The sequence below is a fragment of the Peromyscus californicus genome, unplaced genomic scaffold (assembly GCF_007827085.1).
Source record: "Peromyscus californicus insignis strain IS unplaced genomic scaffold, ASM782708v3 Scaffold_9__1_contigs__length_137607984, whole genome shotgun sequence".
In the NCBI taxonomy this organism is placed as follows: Eukaryota; Metazoa; Chordata; class Mammalia; order Rodentia; family Cricetidae; genus Peromyscus; species Peromyscus californicus.
The window spans coordinates 82873909-82898114 of NW_026294617.1; the positions used below are offsets into that span (position 1 = coordinate 82873909).

At 50.5% G+C, this 24206-nt stretch overlaps 1 protein-coding gene across 1 annotated transcript; it reads right to left on the bottom strand.

Moving 5' to 3' along the window:
* Positions 1 to 138: 138 nt before the first annotated feature.
* On the bottom strand, positions 139 to 23893 carry Mov10 (Mov10 RISC complex RNA helicase). Its single transcript, XM_052731061.1, has 21 exons — positions 21882 to 23893; positions 21460 to 21680; positions 11173 to 11376; positions 10649 to 10884; positions 10280 to 10541; positions 8411 to 8545; positions 8028 to 8196; positions 6609 to 6763; positions 6170 to 6346; positions 5911 to 6058; positions 5452 to 5610; positions 5135 to 5238; positions 4871 to 4968; positions 4564 to 4780; positions 2708 to 2825; positions 2401 to 2592; positions 2196 to 2270; positions 1121 to 1246; positions 955 to 1043; positions 616 to 737; positions 139 to 529 (listed from the first exon to the last, which is right to left on the bottom strand). Exons 2-21 carry the CDS (start codon positions 21594 to 21596, stop codon positions 438 to 440), a joined length of 3015 nt encoding a protein of 1004 aa, XP_052587021.1. The 5' UTR covers positions 21597 to 21680; positions 21882 to 23893; the 3' UTR covers positions 139 to 437.
* Between the last annotated feature and the right edge of the window lie 313 nt (positions 23894 to 24206).

Sequence of the window (24206 nt, forward strand, 5' to 3'; positions counted from 1 at the left end):
TTCCCTGTCCACTGGGTTTCTTGTCCTCCACGTAGTTCTGAAGAGGTGTGGCTCTGGACAGATCCCCTCCTGGAGGGTCAGCTCGGGGGCACAGGAAGCAAGGCCAAGCTGATGAGACGGAAACAAGAGGCTTTTGCATAGAACGGCATTTTGTTTTTCTTAAAGCAGCTCAGCAGTAGACTGCTTGCCTAGCATATTCGAGGCTCTGGGTTCCATCCCCAGTACTGCAGAGGAGAGGGAAAAAAAAAGCTTTCCTCATCCCCTTCCTCCAAGTTTTAGCAGCTTGGGTTATTTCCCTAGCAGAGGAAGGGGCGGGATGGTTTGGGCTGTAAACTTCCCAGCCTTCCTGTCTCTTTCGTGGACAGGTGAGCTGGGTTCTGGGTCAGGGATAGGCAGCAATAAGGCTTGGCTGGTGTGAGAAGGCGGCAGCTGTGTCTTCAGAGTTCATTTCTCCACTCTGGCTCCACTTGTAAGGAAAGGCCCCCTTCACCATCCCGCTCCTGGGGGAGATTGTGGTGACGGCGGGGCCCTAGGAAGAAAAGGAGACACACTTGCTTTTCTTCGCTTCCTCTTCCCACGGCTCCCCCTGCCTGGCCCACCATGGCCCATCCCTACCTGAGGTAGAGGGGCTGAGTTTGCTTAGACCTTGGAGCAAGTCTTGTCCCTGCTGCAGGTCCAGTTTAGCAGGAAAGGGGCATCCAGTATACCCCCCATTTTCTTTACAAAACTCCAGGAATCTGTGGGGTACAGGGACATTGGCATGGGAAGCTGTGGAGGCTTGGCTGCGGAGCAGAGGCAGAAGGCAGAGTGGCCCAACTACATGTAATAATTCAGGGTGGGCATTGTGTTAGACCTGAGGACTAACGGAGTATAAGCGGGTGCTTAGTAAAGACACACCTGCCCTAGCCCGGGGCTCGTGGTCACCAAGAGCAATTATGGGGTGGGAATGCTTACGTTTTCCAGTCCGGGTCATGGCCGAGGAGGAGGGGGTTGCCCACTACGATGAGCAAAGCCTTGGCCCGGGTCACAGCCACGTTGAACCTCTGGAAGGAAGAAGTGGTGATGTCATGGAAGGGACAGGCCCCGAGGAAGAATTCATGCCACCCACAAGCTTTCTAACCTTGGGGTTCTTAAGGAAACCGAGGTTAAAGTCCAGATCCAGCTGCACAAAGCTCTGGCTGCTCCGGACGGTGGAGATGAGGATGACGCTTCGTTCTTGCCCTTGGAATTCTTCCACGGAGCCCACCTAGAGTGCAGAGGCAGGTCTTGAGACCGGGCAGGCTCAAGAGGAGCCATGGGGACAGACCCGCTCTAGGAGGCAAAGCGGCCAGGAAGGTACAGACAAGTCACTGGTTACTTGGAGATCAGTGCAGGGCCGGGAAGGGGACAGGAGGCCTGCCTGCTGGGGAGGCCTGCCTAAGAACAGAGCCAGTTACAGGGTGGGGTCTGGAAAGGGTTCAAAGCAAATCAAATGGCAGGCACTGCCGGGTGCCCTCCCTGGAGACAGTCGCTAATCTGGTCAGAATATCTGAGCGAGAGGCCTGTAAATCATAAAGCAGTGGTTTCCAACCCTGGCTCCACACATCAGAATCACCCGTGGAGCTTTAAAAAACAAAACAAAACAAAGCTGGGTGGTGATGGCGCTTATCATCCCAGTCCTCGGGAGGCAGACAGTCTCTTGAGTTTGAAGCCAGCCTGGTCTACAGAGTGAGTTCCAGGACATCCAGGGCTACCCACTCAGAGAAACCCTGTCTTGAAAACCAAAAATAAATTAATAAATAATAAACAAAACAGTAACAAAAACCCACCCTGGCTTTTCCTCCAGACAGCTATGGTAATTGGCTGGGTGGGACCAAAGCAGTGATACTATTAAAGTTCTCCAAGTGATTTTTATCTGAATCAGTGTTGAGCCAGCCCTTCAGACGGACAGTTAAGCTACAGAGGGAGCAAGGAGATAAGATCACATGACAGGCAGGGTTGGTCTAGAGAGTTTGGACTTCATCCTTGGGGCAGAGGCCACACACCTGACTGATAAGACACGGCCTTGTTAAACAGGCAGGCCGCCAGGTTCCATCTCGGAACTACCTGGGGGAAACCCCAGTTTCATTTTGAGGAAGCAGGGTAGGACAGGACACAACACAGACTGAGGTCAGAGGCACACAGAAGGCTGGGAGAGAAGGCAGGGTGCACGTCACCTTCAAATCCTTGATGTCATCCAGTCCTCGAAGTTCCCGGTCGAGTCTGGTGATGCAGTAACGGATTTTTTCTACCTGGAGGGAGGGGATAGGTAGGTGCCTTTCTCTCATGCCATCACCCTCACAGAGGGAGGCAGAGGCAGCCAGCTGGCCAGGGTGCTGGTGGGCAAAGAGGGAAGTCCTAGTCTCGGACCGAGGGCCTGACCTGCTTCCGGTATGGGGAGATGACGCCCACACTCCGGGGGCTCAGGCGGGCTTTACCCTTCTTGGAGGAAGGGGCCAGGAGCTGTTTCAGGTATGAAGTCACCGTGGCAGCCTCTTCAGGGTTGAAGAAGGATGGGCTATTGCCCTCTCGCTCATCTTTGCCCATCACGCCGTGGAAGATGATGGGGAAGCCCTGGACCCAGCGAAGCGAGAGCAAACCCTCAGGCTGATCTCCCGGCCTCCCTACCCCCCAACCCAGCCAGGGAATCAGGGCTCCAGGGTTGCAGCCCCGCCCTGCTCGGCCTCACCTGCCGAGGCAGGCCCTCCCAGCGGCAGAACCGTTCCCTGTCTACCACGTCTGCACAGGCCTGCAGCTCTCCATCATAGTACAGCCGGTTAGGGATGTCCAGGATGGTGGGGTGAGACCTAAGAGGCAGAAGGAGAAAGAACACGGTCGAGGCCCCTCGGGGGAGCCCTGCTCCACGTGCTCCCCACCCCCACCCCCCGGCCATGCCCGAGTCTGCTGCCCGGTGCTGTAAAGACAGAAAGCTGAGCCAAACGTGGTTCTAATAAGCAGCCAGGCTAGGGCTCTCACTGACCAGCCAAATTCCTTTAAAAAAACCAAGAAGTTAGGACCCACTCTCAGGTTTTAGTTTACCCAAGAAGGACAGTCCAAAAACAAATGATCATCTATTATCGCTGCTCTTGAATTAGGTTAAACCCCCCAAATATAAGTATCAACACAAAAGCATTTACAGGACTTTTACAATGATCACTGTGTGGTGTGGGTAGTCATGCTAATGCCGTGTGTGTGGAGGTCGGAGGACACCTTGTGGAGCCAGTTCTCTTTCTACCTATAAGTAGGTTCACGGGGTTGGGAAATCCAACCTGGGTTGCTAGGTATGTGTACAGCAAGTACACTTTTACCCGTCGAGCCATCTCAGCCCTGCCATTTCGAGATGGTGTCTGGCTGTGTAGCCCAGGCTAGCCTTTAAACTCTTCAGCCCTATCTCACTCAACCTCCAAATGGTGGGCAACCACGCCCCAGCTTACATTTACTCAATGCTTAAAAGATTTTTATTATTTTTAATTATGTGTATGTGAGGGTGTGTGGGGTGTGTGTGTGTGTGAGCAGGTGACCATGGAGGCCATAGATGTCAGATGACATCTGACATGGATGCTGAGCATAGGCTCTCTGCAACACTTTTTTTTTTTTTTTTTTTGTTTTTGAGACAGGGTTTCCCTGTGTAGCTTTGCACCTTTCCTGGATCTCACTCTGCAGACCAGGCTGGCCTTGAACTCACAAAGATCCACCTGCCTCTGCCTCCCGAGTCCTGGGAATAAAGGCGTGCGCCACCACCGCCAGGCAACACTTTTTTTAAAAAAAAGATTTATGATTATGTACAGTGTTCTGTCTGCAAGTATCCCTGCCCGCCAGAAGAGGGCACCAGATCTCATTATAGATGGTTGTGAGTCACCATGTGGTTGCTGGGAATTGAACGCAGGACCTCTGGAGGAGCAACCAGGGCTCTTACTTAACCTCTGAGCCATCTCTCCATCCCCTCTGCAACACTTTTAACTGCTAAGGCATTTGTCCAGTCCTAGATTTACCAAATTCTCATTGACAGTCTGGAACTCACCTAAGTACTGATGTTAAACTTACTAGAAGAAGTATGTAAGATGGTGAGGGTGGTATGCACCTACAATCCTAGCTACTCAGGAAGCTGAGGCAGGATTGCTCGAGCCAAGAGTTCAGATCAGCCTAGACAACACAGGCAGACCTTGTCTCAAAGGGGAGAGGAGAGCAGGGCATGTACATTAGTGGTAGAACACTTGAATGCAATATGCAAGGTCCTGGGCTCAAGTCCCAGCACCCCACAAAAAATAAAAACCTCAAGTCTATAGGCCTCAGTTGTATATGTAATTCAACTAACAATGGTTTTAAGGAAAAATTCATGCTCCCTGCCTTCCCTTTTTCTTGTTGGATTGCCTAGAAACTTAGACCTATCCAGATACATTCTGGTCTGAGGACCTCCAATATGCAGATAAACCATTGGTCCGAGAAGCAATTACCTGCTAAGTCACAAGACAAGTAGCTGTAAGGGGGCTACCAAGGAGACCCCTCCTTCAACCTGATAAGCAGCAGAGGTGGGGGCAGTGATACCTGTAGTTTCGGAGCAGTTTGGTGATGAACTGGGGGTCGTAGCCATTGGGGCCCTTCTTGTACAAGGAGTTGTAGGTGAGCAGGCGCTCTAGCAGAGAGTAGCCAAGCCCATGCTTCTGTGCCAGTGGTGAACGAAGTACAGGCCCCAGCTGCCGAGGGTCTCCAGCTAGCACCAGCTGCCCTCCTGGATTGCCCGTTTCCTTGACCTCCAGCAGTCCTGAGAGGCACAGGGGGAAAGGTTAAATGGTGGGACTTAACCCAACTGGCGTGGGGTGGTGTACCTATAGCCCATCCTGAGCCCCCTCACCTGCTATGGCCACCAGACTCTCGGGCTCCATGCAGTGGCCAGCCTCATCGATGAAGATGTGTGTGAAGTGATCGATGGGAAACTGGGCTGACACCAACCTGGGAGTGTCAGGCCAAGCAGGGGTCATTCCCAGGCACCCAACTACCAAACCTGAACTCTGGCCCTTCATTTCACTCTGCTCTCAGGAACCCCTCCTCTTTCCCTAGCCCTATCCCCCTTCACTTTTTCCTAACAACTGAGGAACAAATCCCATGCATCCCTTACCTGCTGGCAGTGATGAGGGTGGTAATTAAGACCCGATATTGCTGGAGATGCTTCTTGGCAGGGTATACATACTCTCCTTTCTTAGCATCCCAGTTACAGCAGGTCTGTGGGTTATGAAAGGATGTGAAATCAGCTTGGCTCTTTTCTTTCTCACTCTCATCCTGGCTCTGGACCTCCAACACTTATTACCTGCCTCCCTCCCTTTGCAGATAAGAAAACCAAAGTCCCCAGAGGGGTCCTGACCCACCCGAAGTCACACAGCGAGTCTTCAGGTGCTCTGAGAACCTCCCAAGCATCTCTCTGTACTTCCTACATACCTTAATGTCCTCAGGTACCATTCGGATGTCCCTGCTCGGGGCCAGGAGACGATAGATGGAGCTGGGCAGGTGGACCCGGAGCCGCTGACAGAGGAGGTCAGCCCCTGAGTTGGATGGAGTGCAGGCCAGGATGTGGGCTTTGGGCAGGTGCTTCACTACCTGAGACAAAGAAAAGGACAGTATGGGCAACAGGTTCCTATTGACAGCGGGCTCAGGCTACATTGGTCTCCCTGATGCCTGCTAGTCTAGATGACAGTTTGGTATTGGATATTGGTAAATTCACATCTGCGCATTTACATATCAACAGTCAGCAGTCATAATGACCCTCACTCCCTACCTCCTCTTTGGGTGACTGTTCAGGTGCAGGGCCACTCATGTGACTGGAGGGGATCAAAACTGCAGACAAATGCTGGGGGATGCATACTTCAGTACAGGCCCGGGATTATTCTTCAGCCTCACCTGCTTGATGGCCTCCACTAACGTGACTGTCTTGCCGGTCCCTGGAGGCCCAAAGATGATGTAGGGAGCAGGCCGAGTGGTGCCCCTCACAATATGCTTCATGGCCTGCAGCTGCTCAGGGTTCGACTCCAGACTCCGATCATACAGCCTGGCAGAGGAGGGGTCCAGGAATATAAGCCTGAAGTCATCCAACAGCCCGGGCCTCCATTCCCGATATCCACACCCCACGTAAACCCGGGGCCCCTGCCCACAGTCTCACTTGAACTTCACATCTGAGGGCAGTAGGGAGGCCCCACGGGAGGCCACAGGAAAAAGCATGGGCCACAGCAGCCATCGCCCTGTCAACTCCAAGGCCCGGTGCTGGACCCGAAGGGGCTGGCGGTTGAAGGTGAAGTTCACCTTGAAGGTCAGCCCATCCACAAATTGGCTCAGGAGGCTTTGGGCAAAGAGTTAAGTGGGAGAGTTCTAGTTAGGTAGAGTGGGCAGTGAAAAGCCAGGACCCTCTCCACCTCCCACCATTCTGCTCTCTTCCCGGGAGGTCCTTACAAAGTTCTCTGGGAGATGACGTAGTTCACACAGCTTGGAGTCTCTCTGCCCTGTGTCCAGGGTCCTAGTCATCTCCGGGAGCGAGACCTCCTAACCCCGGGCCTTAGAAGCCTGAAGGTTGCTTTTGGTTATTTGGTTCTCCCAACGCTCACCTTGTGGAAAAACTCAGCTTGACACGGTCCAGTTCCACCTTGTGTACAAAACCCTTGTAGGTAATAGGGTCCTCCTGGTTGGTCTCCGAGGACAAAAGGGCAAACAGGTGGTCACCCCGTAGTACTGAGGGACGGCTCTCGGTCACACCAGGAACCTACAGCATATAAACATAAGCAAACTTTTCTTTTCTTTTTCTTCTTCTTCTTCTTCTTCTTCTTCTTCTTCTTCTTCTTCTTCTTCTTCTTCTTCTTCTTCTTCTTCTTCTTCTTCTTCTTCTTTTTTTTTTTTGTAGCACTGGCTGTCCTGGAACTCTGTAGGTCAGGTTGGCCTCTGCTGTCCATGGGATAGGATTAAACATGTGTGCCACCACCACCGCTGGCTTAAGAAAGCTTTTCTATACCACATGTGATCATTGGAGGGCCTTAGCCCCTGGCTCTGGCTTCACAGCCTCAACTCATCCCAGCTTTCCTCTCCTACAAGGCAAAGCACGAATTGGGGGAGGTGAGGACCACAGGCTGCTAGAGGTGCCTAGCCTGGGAATCCAAGAACCTCCCAGGTAGGATTTTAAGATGTGGTGGCCAATGGCCCCAGTCCAGCTAGCTGCCTTCTTGGCCAGCTCAGCTCCAGCTTTGCCTTTAGTGCCTTGGTGCAAACTCCCTTTCCCGGCTCATCTTAGGTCTCTCCCTTCCCACCTGCATGCACTCTTGTGCATTAATCCGCTCTTACGAGCAAGTCTGAGTTTGTGTGTATGTTTTTAAAATGTGAGGGCTGGCGAGATGGCTCCGTGGGTAAGGGGGCCTGCTGCCAAGCCTGACCACCTGAATTTAATCCCTGGGACCTACATGGTGGAAAGAGAAAACCGACTCCTGCAAATTGTCCTCTGACCTCCACATGTGTGCTATTCATCTTGCATACACACAAAATAATATATATTATATATGTGTACATACACACGTATCTATATAATTTAAAAAACCAAAATGTAAACAGGTGAAAGGGTCTCAGAATTATCCATAAAGCTGAGAAAACAAGGGATTCACCAATATTACACAGTTGGCGGCAAAATCTAAATTAAAATTCCACTACCTATATAAACTGGGTGTGTTAGGCCGTGTCTATAACTGGGGCGGTAGACACAGCAAGATGAGAAGTTCAAGACCACCCTTAGCTACGTAGTAAGTCTGAAGCTAGCCTGAGCTACATGGGCTGCTGCCTGAAATAAATAAAGTAGAAACAAAACCATTGTGCTGTCCTGGCACATTTTGGGGGACAGGAAGCTCACCCTGTTCTTTGTCCATACCCTCTGAATATTTCATCCTTTTTGTATGTATGCCCTGCTGTCAGAGATCATGGCCTGTTACCTCCTTCAGGTTGACTGGCACGCACCCTCCCTCCCCACAGCAGATCTGAGCCCTAACCTCCAGTGTGAGCAGCCTGGGATTCTGGTCCACAGGGTCCCAGGTCATGGGTACCGCGTCCAGGTCATAGTGCCGGATATCATGTTCCATCTGCAGCTCCTCCAGGTGCAGCAGCAGGCGGAGCTTCACTTCATAGTTCTGGGATTTCAGGGCTGTCTCCAGCTGGGCCCTGGGAGGGATGGTTGAGTTGGGGCAGGAACAGGGTAGGTCAGACAACTCCCTTGCTCTGGGGCTCTACCCTCTCCAGCCAGCCATCCATCCATCCCCACACTGAACATGCTGTGGGCAGCACACACTGTTCAAGGTGAACCCGTGAAGAGAGGCCAGACAAAGAGGCCAGCAGAAAGACAAGGGAGCCCGTGGTACAAAGTACCAGTACTCACTTGATCTCGGCAACCTCCTTTGGGGCGGTGAAGATACTTGGTCCCTGAAGAAGGATAGGGAGCAGTTGCCTGAGGCGGAGGGGTGGGTAGTAGGTCCCCAGGGCCAAACTTAGCTCCAGTTCATAGCCCTTGGCGCTGTGGGAGGGAAGAAAACCTGTCAGAAACACAGAAACCCCTCATCTTCAAAGACTCTGGAAATGTCCCCATGGAGCCTTGCAGAAACACTCACTCCTCTGTATTGTTCCCCTTTCTGGTATACATGCTGCTGAACTGAGCACGCAGAAGACTTTTCTACAGTGACTTCTGTGGTGTGGTCAGCAGCCATCCAGGGGTTCAGTGCTCCCTAGCTCATGTAGCTGCTTGGTCCAAGGCTGGACCATTCTCGTTTTTGTAAAGCCTAATACTTGAAAGATTTAAAAAGACATATTTTGTGAGCTGGGTGTGGTGGCACAGGCCTATAATCCCAGCACTTCGCACTGGAAATGAGTACAAAAGGTTTATGAGTTATAGGCCAGCCTGGGCTACACATCCCAACTCTCTCAAAAATAAACAACAAATATAAGTAATATATGCTCTTTTGAAGAAACAACAACAAAGCAATATGATTTAAATAATAACTAAGTAACATTCTTATCTTTCAGAAACAATCTTCATATTGTTTTCTTCGTTCTTTCTTTTTTTTTTGATTTTTCGAGACAGGGTTTCTCTGTATAACAGCTCTGGCTGCCCTGGAACTCACTCTGTAGACCAGGCTGGCCTCAAACTCATAGACATCCATCTGCCTCTGCCTCTGCCTCTCCAGAACTGGGATTAAAGGCGTGCGCCATCACTGTCTGGCTACATATATATTATTAATGAGGAACATGTTATAACTATAAAGATCTTATTACATGGTTTGCATTTACTACTCATTATTTTAAAATGTTTACCTTTCTATGGATTTGGGTGTGTGAAAAGGGCACCAGATCCCCTGGAGCTGGAGTTAACAAACAGTTGTAAAGCCACTCACCTGGTTGGTGGGAACTGAACTCAGGTCTGCTGCAAGAGCAGCAGGTAGGTGCTCTTAAAACAGAGTCACCCCTCCAGCCCCTTCATTTTGTTTTTAGGCAGTCTTTCTGTGAAGTTCAGGCTAGCCTAAAACTCCTTGAGCACAGGCTGAACTGTAACTCCAGTAATTCTGCCTCAGCCTCCAAGGGGTCAGGATTACAGTGCTTTCAGCTACCACGTCTTGCTCTCAGATTTAATTGTTTGTTTAAATATTAGACAAGGTTTCACTATGAAGCCCTGGATGGTCTGGAATGATATGTAGATCACACTGGTCTTGAACTTATAGAGACCTGTCTGCCTTTGCCTTTGCCTCTGCCTCCTGAGCGCTGGGATGAAAGGCATGGGCCATACCTGGCTCTTTTAACAGCTTTGCTGGAAAAACTCACATACAGTTTTGTGATTTGTTTAGTGTATTCACACACGTGTAACCATCATCATTGTCAGTTTTAGAACACTTCTGAGAAGCCCTTCAGCTACCACCCACAGAAACGTAGACATCTAATCGCGAGTGCCAGGCGTGGCGGGGCAATGGTGGAGCACGCCTTTAGTTCCAGCACTTCCAGGAAGGCAGAGGGAGGTGGATCTCTATGAGTTCCAGGACATTTTAGTCTGCAATAGTGAGCTCCAGGTCAGGCTGGGTGGCTTACAACTGTCTGCCATTTCCATACTGTCCTCAGGTCTGCTACTCTCCTGCAGCTTGCTTCTCTGACATGAAAGGGATCTGAGACCCAAAGGAGGGAATAAACTACAGTTCAGAAAGGGGGCTCTGTCTCCTAGCACAGGGGGTCTTCCCGAGCGCCCATGCTGTCATTATCCAGTTACCGGTCAGGCCTCTGTCCTTCCTCTACCCGGTTGGTCAATACGGAGTTTCTAGAGAGCCGAGGGGTGCGCTTGAAGGGAGTCGTGGGCTTCAGTTGTGCAGCCAGGGGGCTGTGGGCGACGGCAGCTAAGAAGCGGGCAATGTAGAAAGTCTCTGCTCCTTCTGCCCCTGAGTCCCCAGGTCCCAGCAGCTCCCAGAGGACGGTGGCTGGGAAGTAGCCCACTAGGCTGGTCTTACAGTAGACATGGAGCTCATAGCTTTCACCTGCACGAAGGTAAGCGGAGTGAGGCAGAGACCCTACCCACGGCATCCCCATCCCAAGGCGGGAGCCCACTGGACAGAGAGCTACTTCACCTTAGATGACCACTCACCTGGCCCTAGTGGGCAGGGCAGGTCCTGTTCACCATGGTAGAAGGCAAACTGGGGCGTCCAGCAGAGTGGGAAGAGATGAGTGAGGGTAACTGGCTTGGGTCCTCCGTTTCGAAGCCTTAGGGTCAGCACCTCTTTGCGGTTCAAATCCAGGCGGATAAGGAGCTGCCCGTCTCGGGCTTCATGGGGCCCCTGGACCTCCACGTCCACCCCATGCTTCCCATGAAGATACTCAGCTCTGGGGAGAGCGGGAATCAAGGGGGTATAGGGTGAGAGGACCATGGGCTGGGAATTACCCTGGGGAAGGTTTCAGGCTTAGGAACTTAGTAAAGTGTCAGATGTGCTTGGGAATTTACCTCTACCCTGTATTAATTCCCTGCCTCTCTTCCTTCCATGTGGGGGTGGGGGTGGGGATGGGGGGTAGGGGGTGGGGGGTGGGTTGGGGAGCTTACCATGGCCCGAGGAAAGCCAGACATCCCTTCCCCTTGCCCTCCCCTGCCCACTCACAGGGCATGCACTCACACACCTGTCATGAAAGATCCTGGCCAACAGTGATCTCTGTTGTTTGCTGATATTCGAGCCTGGCTTTATTCGCCTCTTTTCTGGAAACTGCACATCGGCCCAGCGGTCTAGTTTGAAGAACCTGACCCGAGTCTTGGTGACGAAGGCCAGATTTGCAATCCTCATTCCATACAGCATGGAGGAGAAGCCAGGGGCAGGGGTCCCATAGCTGCCAGAAGCAGAGGACACTGGGAAGTGAGGGAAGGCAGGGTGGCTGTGGAGAGGGTGCTGGGCAAGGCCCAAGAGCTACTTGCTCTTTGCAGGGACATACCAGTCCTGCTTCGAGGCAGGATGGGGCTCAGAGGCAGAGACTCTGGCTAGGGATGGTAGGAATTTTTAACAACTTAAAGCAAGGCATGGGGGCTTTCCAACACAAAATAACTGGCTTTAAACAGCACTGTAAAGCAAAGTCCAATATTGGGCTGTTGGCTGGGAAGACAGAGAGAGAAACAGATTTTTTTTTTTTTAAAGGGGGACTATTTGGGGACATTTAAAAAAAGAGTTCAGTGGGAAGAGCTAAGGCTAAGGGGAAGTTGTAAAAGATGGCTCATAGGAGTGGACAGGTCCCAGGCTGTAGGGAGGGCTGAGAAAGGGGGTCATAGAGAGCAGAGATGTCCAGAGTGTGGGCAAGGTGGCGGATCAGACAGCAGTTTCCCCCGGAAGTCAAAGGGTGCAGGTGGAACCCAAGCAGGAAGGGAAAGGATCCTTCTCCCGAGATCAAATAGCCTGGCTTTGTGCCTAGAGAGGTGAAGACAGGAAAAGTGGTCAGCAGGATGACCGCGGTCTCAGCACCTGGTGTTCAGCGTAGTCCACTCCGCACACTTACGGAGGCATGTTAGGTGCCAGACACTGCGCTTGAGGCTGGTTCCAAGCTGCCAGACCTCGATCCAGCCTCGAGGACCACTCAGAGAGAACCCATACATTCCAGCGTGATGATGGGGCATAGTTGCTGGGACTGCACCCAAGGGTTCAGTGGGCCAAGCTGGGGCGCTGAGGACTGTCTGGGCAGGGGGGGGGGGGGTCTCTGAGGAAGGAGTGGGCATTCCCCGGGCAAGAGGAAGCACACGATGAGCAAACCGAAGGGTATGGTGACGGGGCTGGGCCTCCCAGCCGCTTCAGCTGGCTACTCACCAGCACCTTGCTTTCTCTTTTGAACTACTGGGGCCTATGGAACTCAGAGGTTAGGGATGCTACCTAGCGTTTGTGAGGCCTGAGGTTCAACCCCTAGCACCAAAAGGCAAAAACAAAACAAAACCAAATCAAAACCCAACCCCCTCTCCCAACCCCTCCCCTGCCAAAATGGGCAAAAAACAAAAATAAAAAAATAAAGTAGGGATTGAAGACCTGCCTTAGAGGGCCACCATGAGGCTCCCTTGAGAGACTGACATTGCAGGGAACCGTTAGCCCAGTGCTTGGCACGAAGCAGACCTCGGTAAGGGAGAGTGATGGTTAGTGTCACATACAGTCGGTTTGTACTACAGTGAAAGGTTCCAAGAAAGGGATGACAGGAGGTGGCAGAGATGGGCAGATCCAGACTGTTTTACATGGCAGGCTAGGAGCCTGGACTTGACCCAGGCTTTCAGCAGCCTTTCACTTCCCTTCTCTGGTACCCAGGAGCCTGAGGATGCTCCCAAACACATGGCATATTTGATGGACATAGTGAGGACCTGGAGGAGTGATAACCTCACTCAACGCTTGTTGGTAACGCTGGGTTATTACAGCATATCCTAGCAACTGTGTGGTGATTCTTAGTAACCCATCACTGGCGATCAATCAGCATGGTTGCTTATAAGAGCACACAGTAAGGTCCTTTGTGGCTCGGGACATCTCCTTGTGTCCCACACCTATCACTCTGCCTCTCTCCCTCATCCCAAGAAACGAGAGCAGTATGATTCAGACAACATTGAAGAGGCTATGATTTCTTTTAAAAGGATGGTAAGTCATTTGAAAGCACAATGAGAAATGCTCGGTGGACGTTAGTGGCTATCGTTAGTATTTGTATTAGTAGGGAGAGGTCTAATCACAGCAAGGGTAGGAGGAGTAACAACTTACTTTCAGCCCTCGTCAGAGGCTACCCTGTAGTTACAGAACCACTGCAGTTGGTGGGTTTTAAGCAGGGGAGTGGCAAGACCATATGTGCATTTCAGATCACTCTGGCATCAGGATTGGAGGATGGATATGCTGGAGGCAAGATTGTAGGCAGGGAGACCCGTTAGAAGAAGGCCACTGCAGTTGTCTGGTTAAAAGATACCAAAGGCCTGAATGAGGCAGTGGGAGAAACAGAGGAGGGGTCAGATCTGATCATATTTTGAATGCAAATTAGCAAAGTTTGGTGACCGACAGGAAGGAGAATAGAGAGTGGAAAGAGAAGCATCTGGAATATCCAAATCAAGGACTTTGGCTCTGGGACTGTCCCTGAGGAGGGAAAAGGTAGGTAGCCAAAAGGACCATCACATTTGCATCGGACATGCTGGGTTTGAGATGCCCGTGGTCCAAAGGCAGCCCTAGTTATGTGAGGCAGAGCTGAGAGCTCACACCAAAGACAAGGTCAGAATCTAATAATATTAGGGAGTCCCCTGGTGGTAGTTAACAACCAAGGACTCGTGCTTGGGACCTCCCCAGGGAATTGCAGTCTGAGAATAGTCAAGACCAACACAGGCCAGGGAGGAAGAGAAAACAGAAGAAACCTCAAGAGAGAGAAAAATCAGAAGAGAACATGGTAGGACCAGGCATGGTCCCTCACACCCATAATGCCAGCACTCGGGAGGCAGAGGCTGAAGACCACCTCAAATCTGATGTTAGCCTAGTCTACATACTAGGGTGCAGACTATCCAGGGATACACAGAAAGATACTGTCTCAAAAACAAACAAACGAGGCTGAGCGTGGTGGCGCACACCTTCGATCCCAGCACGTGTGAGGCAGAGGCAGGTGGGTCTCTCGGGGTGTGAGGTCAGCCTGGTCTATATAGAGTGAGTTCCAAGCCAGCTAAAGCTACACATCAAGACTCGGTCTCAAAAACAAAAAACCCCAAAGAAACAGAAGGTTGATGAGACAGCTTAACGGGTAAAGGTGCTTGCCGCCTGTCCGGACAACCTGAGTTCAGCCTCGAGAGCTACATACATGTGGGGGAAGGAGAGAGCTGACTCCCATAAGTTGTCCTCTGACCTCTACACAAGGACACCCTAGATAAATATAATTTAAAAAGGAACAAAAGTGGGATGCTGATATGGAGGAGTCTATCTCTATCCTGTGAAGAGAACGACAGAAAAGGGGGTGGCTGTGTGTGGTGGCACACGCTTTTAATCCCAGCACTCGGGAGGCAGAGGCAGGAGGACCACTGAGTTTAAAGCCAGCCTGGTCTACAGAGTGAGTTCCAGGGCAGGCAGGGCGACACAGAGAAACTCTGTCTTGAAAAAACTTAAAAAAAAAAGGAAGAGAAAAGGACAGAAGATAACGGTCCTATGGAGGTCAACTTACTTAGGTTTAAGTTTGCATGCGTAAGGAGAAAAGGTATTCAACCAAAGTGTTAAGATATTTAAGCAAGACAGCATTGCACATGCAGTATGAAAGGCCTTCGCTCCAAACTCTTGTTGAAGTGGGACGTACATCCAATTGTTACTTGATAAACACTCCCTTAACTAGACACATAGGAACAGACGCTGTTCTGTGACGATGCTTTATGGTGCCATCTCCCGCCTCTGAACAGTTGCAGAAAGTACCACGGCTTTAATTTAAATGGGGTAGTCAATTCCCCAATGACCAAGGCAAGCTGCCCACAGTTTTTGATGTTATAATCATCATACACACAAAAAACCTTGTACTTTCACAAGTCCAGGGAGACACGCTCTTGGAAGCAGAATTTCTGGGTGGGCCAAAGAGAATGAATGAACTTTTACAACTTTAGTAAAAAGGTCATTTTCTTTTGGAGATAGAAGCTGGCCTCAAACTCACGATCTACTGTCCGTCCCTTTACATGCTGAATTTATAGACTTCTGCCACCACACCCGGCTTAGCTGGGAACTTCCGCAAAACTGCCTCCTAAACCAGCTGTCTGGATTTATGTTCTCATTAGTAAGAGCTTCAGAATGCCCCCTTTCCAGCCCCTAGCATCAGAAATTTTCAATTGTTTACTTTTTGTTTCCCCAGACAGGGTTTCTCTGAGTTGTTTTGGTGCCTGCCCTGGAACTCACTCTGTAGACCAGGCTGGCTTTAAACTCACAGAGATCCGCCTGCCTCTGCCTCCCGAGTGCTGGATCAAAGGTGTGCACCATCGCCACCCGGCTAATTATTTACATTTTTTACAGTCTTTTTTAAAAAATTATTTTGAGACAAGGTCTCTTGTAGCTCAGGCTGGCCTCAAACTCCTGATCTTCCTGCTTCCACCAGGTACATGACACATGCTTGGCTGATATTTGCTGCCATCTGTTGCAATTTTTTAAAAGTATCTTCTTTAAATTCTTACTTCCTTGGTCAGTCACACAGCTGACAGGGCTTCACTATGTAACTCTGACTCCCCTTGAACTTGCATAGATTCTCCTGCTGCCACCTCCCACACGACAAGACTACATCTTACATGAGCCTTGCCTAGCACGTCTTTTGTGTACTGCCTCTGAAACCGGCCTCGTCATATCTGTTGTCATTTTCTCTAGGCTCTGTTAACTGCTGACCCTACTTCTGGCTTTGCATCTCTCCTCCCACGCCTGGTCTACCCTGTACACAGGCAGCAGGGTCACCACAGATCCAACCGCATGCCCACGAACAACTCCACAGGGCACAAACCCAGCTAACCCTTTGGTACAGTTACCACGACAGTGCGCGCGCGCGCGCGTGCAGCAACATCATCTCTACCAGCAGAACACTTTTCTGAGTACTTACTGGGTGGTGTGCTAAGTACCCAAATGCATGGCTTCATCTATTTCTCACAACTCTTTTCAACAGTAGCCATTATCGGCCCCCATGCTGACTCCAGCCACTTATCCATCAGGCACAGTAGCCATTCCCAGCCACTGGCGTCACTGCTCCTCAGCAGGCTTTCTTGTCTTTGCCGACACCCTTAGACTCCACTGCCTGTCATCTGGTCTCTGTTATTTGTTGCTCAAATGGCAGCTAATTCCCCCCCTCCCCACCCCACCCCCCAAAAGAACCCAAACCAGCGGAATCTAGTATCAGATTTGGAAGTGATCTTAAAGAGACATCTAGTTTTACAAACTCAGGGTGCAGTTCTCACTAGTGGGTCAAAATCAGCTTTGAATTTATATTTTAGGACTTTTGAGACAAAGCCTAGTTATGTAACCCAGGCTAGCCTTAAACCTGTGTGCTCTTTCTGCCTCTACCTCTCAACCACTGCATTTTACAGACATGAGCCAGCATGCCTCCATCCCAGTACTTAGGAAGCTGAGGCAGGATTGTTGCCAGTTTGAAACTAACCTAGGTTACATAGACCTAGTAGTCTCTGTCTGTCTGTCTCTCTCTCTCTCTCTCTCTCACACACACACACACATACACACTGTCAATAGTCAAAAATAGGATCGAATGTATGGCTATTGTTGTATCAGGCAGACACAGTTTTAGGGATTGTGTGTACTACTTGGCCACCAAGTATAGTGCAGGTTTCACTGGGGATACTGAGGAAGATACAAACCATCCTCCATGCAAAAAGCCAAGAATTTATATTTATAAAACCTTGACTCTATCCGTCTATTTTATCTTGTTGATCTGCTTTTGATAGTCCTAAAAATAGATCTGTTTTTATTTTACGTGAATAGGTGTTCTGCTACATGTATGTCTGTGCAGCACTTCTGATGTGCTTGGTGCCTGCAGAGGCCAGAAGAGGGTGTCACAATGTCCTGGAACTGGAGTTACAGACAGTCATGAGCTCTGGGCTCTGGGAATTGAACCCTGGTCTTCTGTGATAGCATCAGGTGCTCTTAACCCCCAAGCCATCTCTCCAGCCCCAACTTTTGATGAATGGTTTATTTACTCTTTGAGAATTTCATATATTTTGGTCATATCCATGCCCCCACTCCACCTCCAACTCCCTGAATTTTCTATCCACACATCTTCCTCTCAATTTCATGTTCCTTTATTTAAATTTTTTTAAACATTCACTTTTCTTTAGTGTGTGTGTGTGTGTGTGTGTGTGTGTGTGTGTGTGTGTGTGTGTGTGTGTGAGAATAGGTCCTGGGCTCGAACTCAGTTGTCAGGCTAGGCAAGAAGTACCTTCCAGCTGAGCTACCTCCTCAGACTGCTCCCCGCCTTCAAAACACTCCTCACTGAATCCCACATCAACATGAATGTGGTGCCACCTCTGGAGCATGGGCAGCCTACCAGTTGCCATTGCCCCCAAGAGAAAACCGACCCTCCCTTCTCCAGCAGCCACCACCTTCCACTGAAGTCCTCAGCTGGGGTGGGGCCTCGTGACCTCCTTCCCCACCATTGCTGAAATGCTGTGGAGGTAACCAGAGCCACTCGGAGTTCAAGGTCCCTTCACAGCGCCCATCCTGGCTTCCTGCTCTTAACTTTTTGCGACCCCTCTTCTAAGATGTTCCCTGAACTTTGGGCACGAGGTGCTTTTGTTTTTTTTTTTTTTTTTTTTTTTTTGAGACATGGTCTCATATAGCCCGGGCAGGCTTCAAACTCGCTATATGCCAAGGGCACCATTACACTCCTGCTCATCCTGTCCCCTCTCAAATGATGGTATTACAGGCATGGGCCATTGGGCAGGCTGCCAGTTCTTCTCTTTTGAAACGAAGGTTTTCATCTATCGTCCCAGCAGCACTCTGGCAGTTGAGGCAGGATTGTCCAAAGGTTGAGATAAAAGAATTGTCTCAAAGTTGAAGTTAATCTGGGCTACACAATGAGTTTCGGGCCCGCCTAGCAGGACCCTGCTTTACTGCCCTCCCCCACCAAAAAAAAAAAAAAAAGGTTGACCGCAGAAGAGCTGGAGTAAGGAGCTCAAGTGGAGAGCACTCGCCTGCCTGTGCAAGGTCCTGGGTTTCATCCCCATGTACAAAAAACAAAAACAAAAACTAACAAAACCAACTCCCTCCATGGCCTCCTGCTGGCTCCAGCTCCTGCCTCTTGTTCACTTCATACAAAGTCACCCACCTGGAAAGCAGCTATTCTTCCTAGTAGGGCGGTCCGAGAACTCCTGAGAAGGGCGACTTGCTATGTTCCCTCAAGCCCATTCTCTCGGGTCAACTGGAATTCAACTGGATTCTGCAAGCATGTACTGGACATCTACTACACACAGTCTACGTTGAGGACTGAGAGCTGAGACACACAGGACTAAAGGCAGGGAGGGGCCTTGACGGTGTGCCGGGAAAGGCAGCGGGAGAGTTCCAATGAGAAGCACAGTGTGCTTCAGTTGTAAACAGGCTATCCCCAATGTGGAAAGAGTAAGCTATGAGAATCTACAGGAAGAAGCAGTTGACCAGGGTCTGGCTGTGAAGAACACATCGTGGGGCCGACGAGATGCTGAAGGGGGAATGGCCTTGTGTCAGCAAACCTGACGACACGGGCTCAATCCACACACACACACACACACACACTCACTGCACAGGAGGGGCCGGGGATGGAGTCCAGTTCATAGTAGAGTGTTTGCCCAGCACCCGCAAAGCCCTCAGGGGTAGACTCCCAGTACTGGAGAAGTAAAAGCTCACGGTCATCAAGGTCAGTTTGGGATACAAAAAACTATTAAAAAGGGGTGGGGGATACACAGAAAACTTAGTCTCCATCCAAGCAGAAATCTCCGCCAGCTGGGAGAGAGGGGTACTTGATAAAACACACTACTTCTGCTTTTTCGAGTGACTTGCGGAACATTGTACGCACCATGACGGTCAAATATTCCTCAGTTTTGTTGAGTAGGTCTCATGATAGGATATAAACCCACACTCAGGCTTTCTTCCTCCTGTTGCACTAAAACTTTATCTTTCCTTCAAGGCCAAGGCCAGTCTCCCAGTTTTATTTGGGTAAAATACAAGTGCATACAGTAACAATTACCTTAGGGCTACAGATGCCGTTCAGTGGTGGAGTGTTTGCTTGCCTAGCAAATGCAAGGCCCTGGGTTTAATCTCCAGCACTGCAAAATAAATTGAAAAAAAAAAAAATAGGAGCAAACCCCAGCTGTGATGGGGTGTGCCTATAATCCTAGTACACAAGAGGTGGAGAAAGGAGAAATCAGAAATTCAAGGTCAGCCTTGGCTACATAGTAATTTCGAGTCTAGCCTGGGGTACGTGACATCCTGTCTCAAAAGCCAAACGGAATTGGAGAGATGGCTCAGTGGCTGGAGTGAGATTCTGAAGCACCTGTGTTGAGCAGCTCACAACCGCCGGTAACCCCAGCTCCAGGGAGGGAATCTGATGACCTCCTTAGGCTCTTGTGGGCACCTCCATACATAGAGTGTGCACATGCACACATCAATAAAATAAATCTTAGAACACCAAACCCTAACAACAACAAAAAAGAAAGAGAAAATCCAACACGTTATAGCAGCCAGGAATGGTGGTGGTTTATGTCAAATCTGCTATTCCAGGATTTGGGAGCCTGAGGCAGGAGTTCAGAAGTTTGAGGCTAGCCTAGGCAGTAAAAAAACCAGCTAAAATAAACAATATCTATCACACATAGTTTTGTTTTGTTTTTTTTTGTATGTAACCCACCATAGGTGCCTTCTGCCAGGCACTGAAACAATTTACCAGCTTTGGCGCTGACAAACTCCAAGGTAAACTTGAGTCAGTCCCCTGAGCACTCTTCTTGACTAGGCCTTGAGCTTGGCTCCCTACACCCTTAGCTTTAGGCCTGCCCATCTCAGTTTTAAAAAGAAGCCTACCTTAGGTTAGTGAGAAACACCCCTGCTCTCATGATCTGATCAACGTTCTCACCTTCACCTTTGATACGAACTCTCTGGTCTGCCTATAGCAAGAACTGCTCTTAGTGTGTGATGTTTCCATTCAGCAAACAATGCACTGACGTCTCCATCTCCTGTGAATCCTTAGCAATTCGGCGTATTTGAAGTTAAGCGCTCTCCCCCACTGCCAAAGTACTGGATGGACTTGGGTTCAGAGCCGCACTGTGCTTTATGGACACAGGTGAAGGCGTGGGTAGGGAAGTGTTGACAAAGGCTCTTTGCTTTCCTTCAGCATTTTCCTTACTGTCTCTAGCATCGTCACGTCACCCTGTTGGAGAGTATACTACAGACTATATGCTGCATGCGGATCACAGCCTTTGTTGTTCACGGCTTAGTTTTCACCTTCCCACAGTGCCCAGCACAACGTGGAGCACAAAACAGGTCAGCATCGTCTTGGCCTCTTTTTCAGAAGCTGCTCAACCCCTTAATGTTCCTTTCAAGACATATGTTCATTAATAACTAATTCATTAATAACTAATATTCCGGTCAATATGGACAACCTCAACGTTCTCCCCTAACCCCAGGCCACGCTGCCATTACTAAATCCTTCTAAGATTTGCCCCAAATCACAGCAGTCATATCTCACCCATACAGGCATTTTGGTCAGTTGCAACTCAAAGTCTCTCAAAATCTGTTAAGCCCCAATCCCATTTCCCTATTTATTAGTGCAACTCTTTATACCCATCCCAATTAAACTGCTTCTTCGTCTTCCATCCAAGGCAGCAGCCTGTTGATAGAGGTGTTTCGAAGCACACGTCTATGGTTTGACAGAAGTCTCTTTGATTTTTTTTCACTTGGGTGGTAACAGGAAAAGGAAACCAAGTATCTTCCAGCCATGGGGGAAAAGGGGCCTCCAGGAGGCTGTCCCTGGCCCTGGGTCTCCATGGAGAAGCCACAGGTGCTAATGGAGGCTTGACTGCCTACGCAGTTTGTGCTCTTTTTCTCCCTGAAGCTCCCCGAGATTCTCCCTCCTACCCTGGGCCTCTTCAGCTCTCCCGGAGCGTGGACCCTGGGGGCAGGCGCCCCTCCACGAGGGGGCGGGGATCCCCGCTTAGCCCGCGCCTGCAGCGCCTTCCCGGTGGGGCTCCCCTCCCCCACCACTGAGCCCCGGCTGCTGCTGGCCGCGCGTGGGCACCGACCCCTCCCCGCCCGGCCGGGCTGTGCAGAGCGGGCGGGCTCGGGGTGGCGCTGGCTGGGCGTGGGCAGGCGCGGGAGGAGGTCTGCCAGGACCGGCCCGGCCCGATCGGCCCGGGGCTGCATCCCTGTGCGTCCGCGGCGGGAAGGTGGCCCCACCGCCCCGGCGCTGGCCCCGAGCCTTTGGGGCCCGTGGTGGGCCGGCCCGTACCTGGGCTTGAAGTCGCGGTTGTAAACCGCCCGCAGCCGCTCGCGATCTGTCTCCAGGTCCAGTCCCCGTTCGGCCAGGAAACTCTCGAACCTCTGGCCAGCCTCCCGGAGCTTTCGGCAGCTGAACTTGCTGGGCATCGCGGCGGCGGCGGCTGCGGCCCAGGCAGGAGGGTCCGTGGAAATGAAACTGAAAGTCGCCGCTGCGGTTTAGAGTTGGCTGCTCTGCGGTGAGGGTGCAAAGGGGGAAAGCCCCCTACCTCTGACGTCTGCTCCTGCCAGCCACCTTCTCCCCGCCAGCCTCCCCTCCTCCGTCCTTCTCCTACCTGAGCCCTTCCTTTCGGTCTCCTCGTCCTATCCCCTCCCCCTCTCCGCATTAACTCTTTCCTAAGGAGTCTGACCCCTCCCTCAGGGCCCTCCCCTTACCCCAAGCTCCCTCCCCTGGCTGCTAGCCAGGATCCGAACGTGGCTATCGCCTGGGGCCCCCTAAACAGCCGGGAGGACCTTGGAGCCTCAGCTAGGGCTACTCCCACGCCCACTCTCCAGAGCCTCGGGACTTAGTGAAAAGCTGCAGAGCAAAGGGCTTGGCCCCGGACATGGGTCGGCTGCAGCTGGACTGGGGCCGCTCGTCCAGCACCTCCCCCAGACTGCCGGGGACATAAACCAGTGAGGAAGCGAGCGGCACGCCCCCTCCCCCATTTCCCTGCTCTGGCTTTCTGACACAAGAGAGGAAGGCAGGAGTCAAAAGTTGAGGGGTGAAGGGCGAGCAAGTGTCTCTCTAGATGAAGGTGTGTGCCTGTGGGAGAGAGGGACAAGAGCTTCTGCCAAGACCTCGTCCTTACTTTTCTGGGCCACACAGGCTTCACAATTTCAAGGCTGGAGATTCTAGCCCTTGAGCCATGTATTTGGGCACCTAATTGCACTCTGGTTTGGATTAGTTACTCTTTACTACTTGTTAGCGGTACGTCAGGGTTGCCGTCAAAATATAATTAGCACCCCGAGAGCACGGTACAGTTATGTTAGGCAATAAATGGTTAACAGCGGCAGCATTAGGAAAAGAAGACCAATGTGCTTGGACAAACTAAAGGGGGTGGGGCTACCATAACAACAAATACAAAACAACAAGCCTTCTGTACCTGTTTATCCCTGGAATGAAATAAAAACACACACTAGAAGGAGATGGCTAGAAAGATATTGAATGTACCAGAGTTCCACTCGTATCAAAGCTACTGTTGTTCCCCAAAGTGTTTCCCCACAGGAGGCCACACAATCTAACCTAGTGTAGGCAATGCCTCAAACAGGGTCAGGCTCCAGCTGGGTTAACTCTGTACCTCCCAGGCCAACCACCAAGGCGGCCAGGAATAACAGGCCTTAGCAACAGGAAATGGCATGTGAGCAAGAATCAAGGCTACAGGGGTGGTGAAGTGGAACGAGGGAAAATTTTACATCCTAGAAATTGATTATGTGAACTAGAGGAGAAAGCTAGGAGAGTAGCCAGACGTTACCACCACCACACCTCCCCCATCCCTTTGACTGGAAACCCCAGAGGAAGAAAGATAGTAGACTCCTAAAAATTGCTGTTGTTAGTGGGGCATGGTGGCCCAAGCCTGTAATCCCACTTCTTGGGCTGTTATGAGTTTGAGCAACTTTGGGTTACATGGGAGGATGCTCTCAAAAACAAAAACCAAAATTGCTGTTGCTTACCAATTCAAAATCCTACAATCTACCTGTGATGAGTCCAATAAATATGCCTTTTAGACATATAGAAATAGCTTAGTTAGGAACTCCAATACATCCAAGGTTCCACCTGATAACCTGTAAATGATCCAGTGACATCATTTACTCAAGATAACCAGACACGTGACTAAGTGAGCGGAGAACCCCACGGTTCCTAAGCTATTTCTATATATGTGTCTTAAAAGGCATTTTTAAAAATTGTGCTCATCACATTACCCCACACCAACAATTCTGACCAGCCAGTCTGGACACATGAGGATCTCAGCCCTTTCTCTGCTCAGGCCCATCTCCTGAACACAGGCGGTTGTCTATGTAAAAACTTGGGCAAGCATTTGATGGTGAGTTGGTTTGGTTACAATGGGACCACTCTAAATGTCTCTGGAAGGCTCTACTCTGAAAGTTACTGTTTTCATGCACACAGTTCTAGATGTCTAGAATGGCTGCCCCCCACCCAAAATAAGCTCAGCAATTTCCTGAAGCTTTCATTACATCTCGACTTCCAAGTAGTAATGTTGACTGCACTGAGTCTGAGCAACAGCAGCAGCAGTCTGAAAGTTAATGTGAGCCAGCCTTACGTGGAATAAATCCACAGCTTCTCAAGGCAGCTTTGTTTTTCTTAATTCATTGTTGTTTTGAGACAGGGTTTTTGTAGACCAGTCTGGCCTTGAACTCAGAGATACCGCCTGCCTATGCTGGGATCAAAGATGTGTGCCACCAGGCCTGTTTTTTCTTTTTTTTTTTGGTTTTTCGAGACAGGGTTTCTCTGTGTAGCTTTGCGCCTTTCCTGGAACTCACTTGGTAGTCCAGGCTGGCCTCGAACTCACAGAGATCCGCCTGGCTCTGCCTCCCGAGTGCTGGGACTAAAGGCGTGCGCCACCACCGCCCGGCCTGTTTTTTCTTAATACTCTCTAGGTCCTAGAAATCATCATTTGAATAGTCTCTAACCTTTGTATTCAAATAAGACTATACTCCCCAAGGCAACTGGAAACCCCTCTGAAACTAAAATACTGAAAT

Coding starts and splice junctions, on each gene's coding strand:
- Mov10 (XM_052731061.1), bottom strand. CDS start 21,596: ATGCCCAGCAAGTTCAGCTGCCGAAAGCTCCGGGAGGCTGGCCAGAGG. Junction 6,347..6,608: donor AAGCTGAGTTTTTCCACAAG/GTGAGCGTTGGG, acceptor CTTTGCCCAAAG/CCTCCTGAGCCAATTTGTGG. Junction 6,059..6,169: donor CCCTCAGATGTGAAGTTCAA/GTGAGACTGTGG, acceptor CTCCTCTGCCAG/GCTGTATGATCGGAGTCTGG.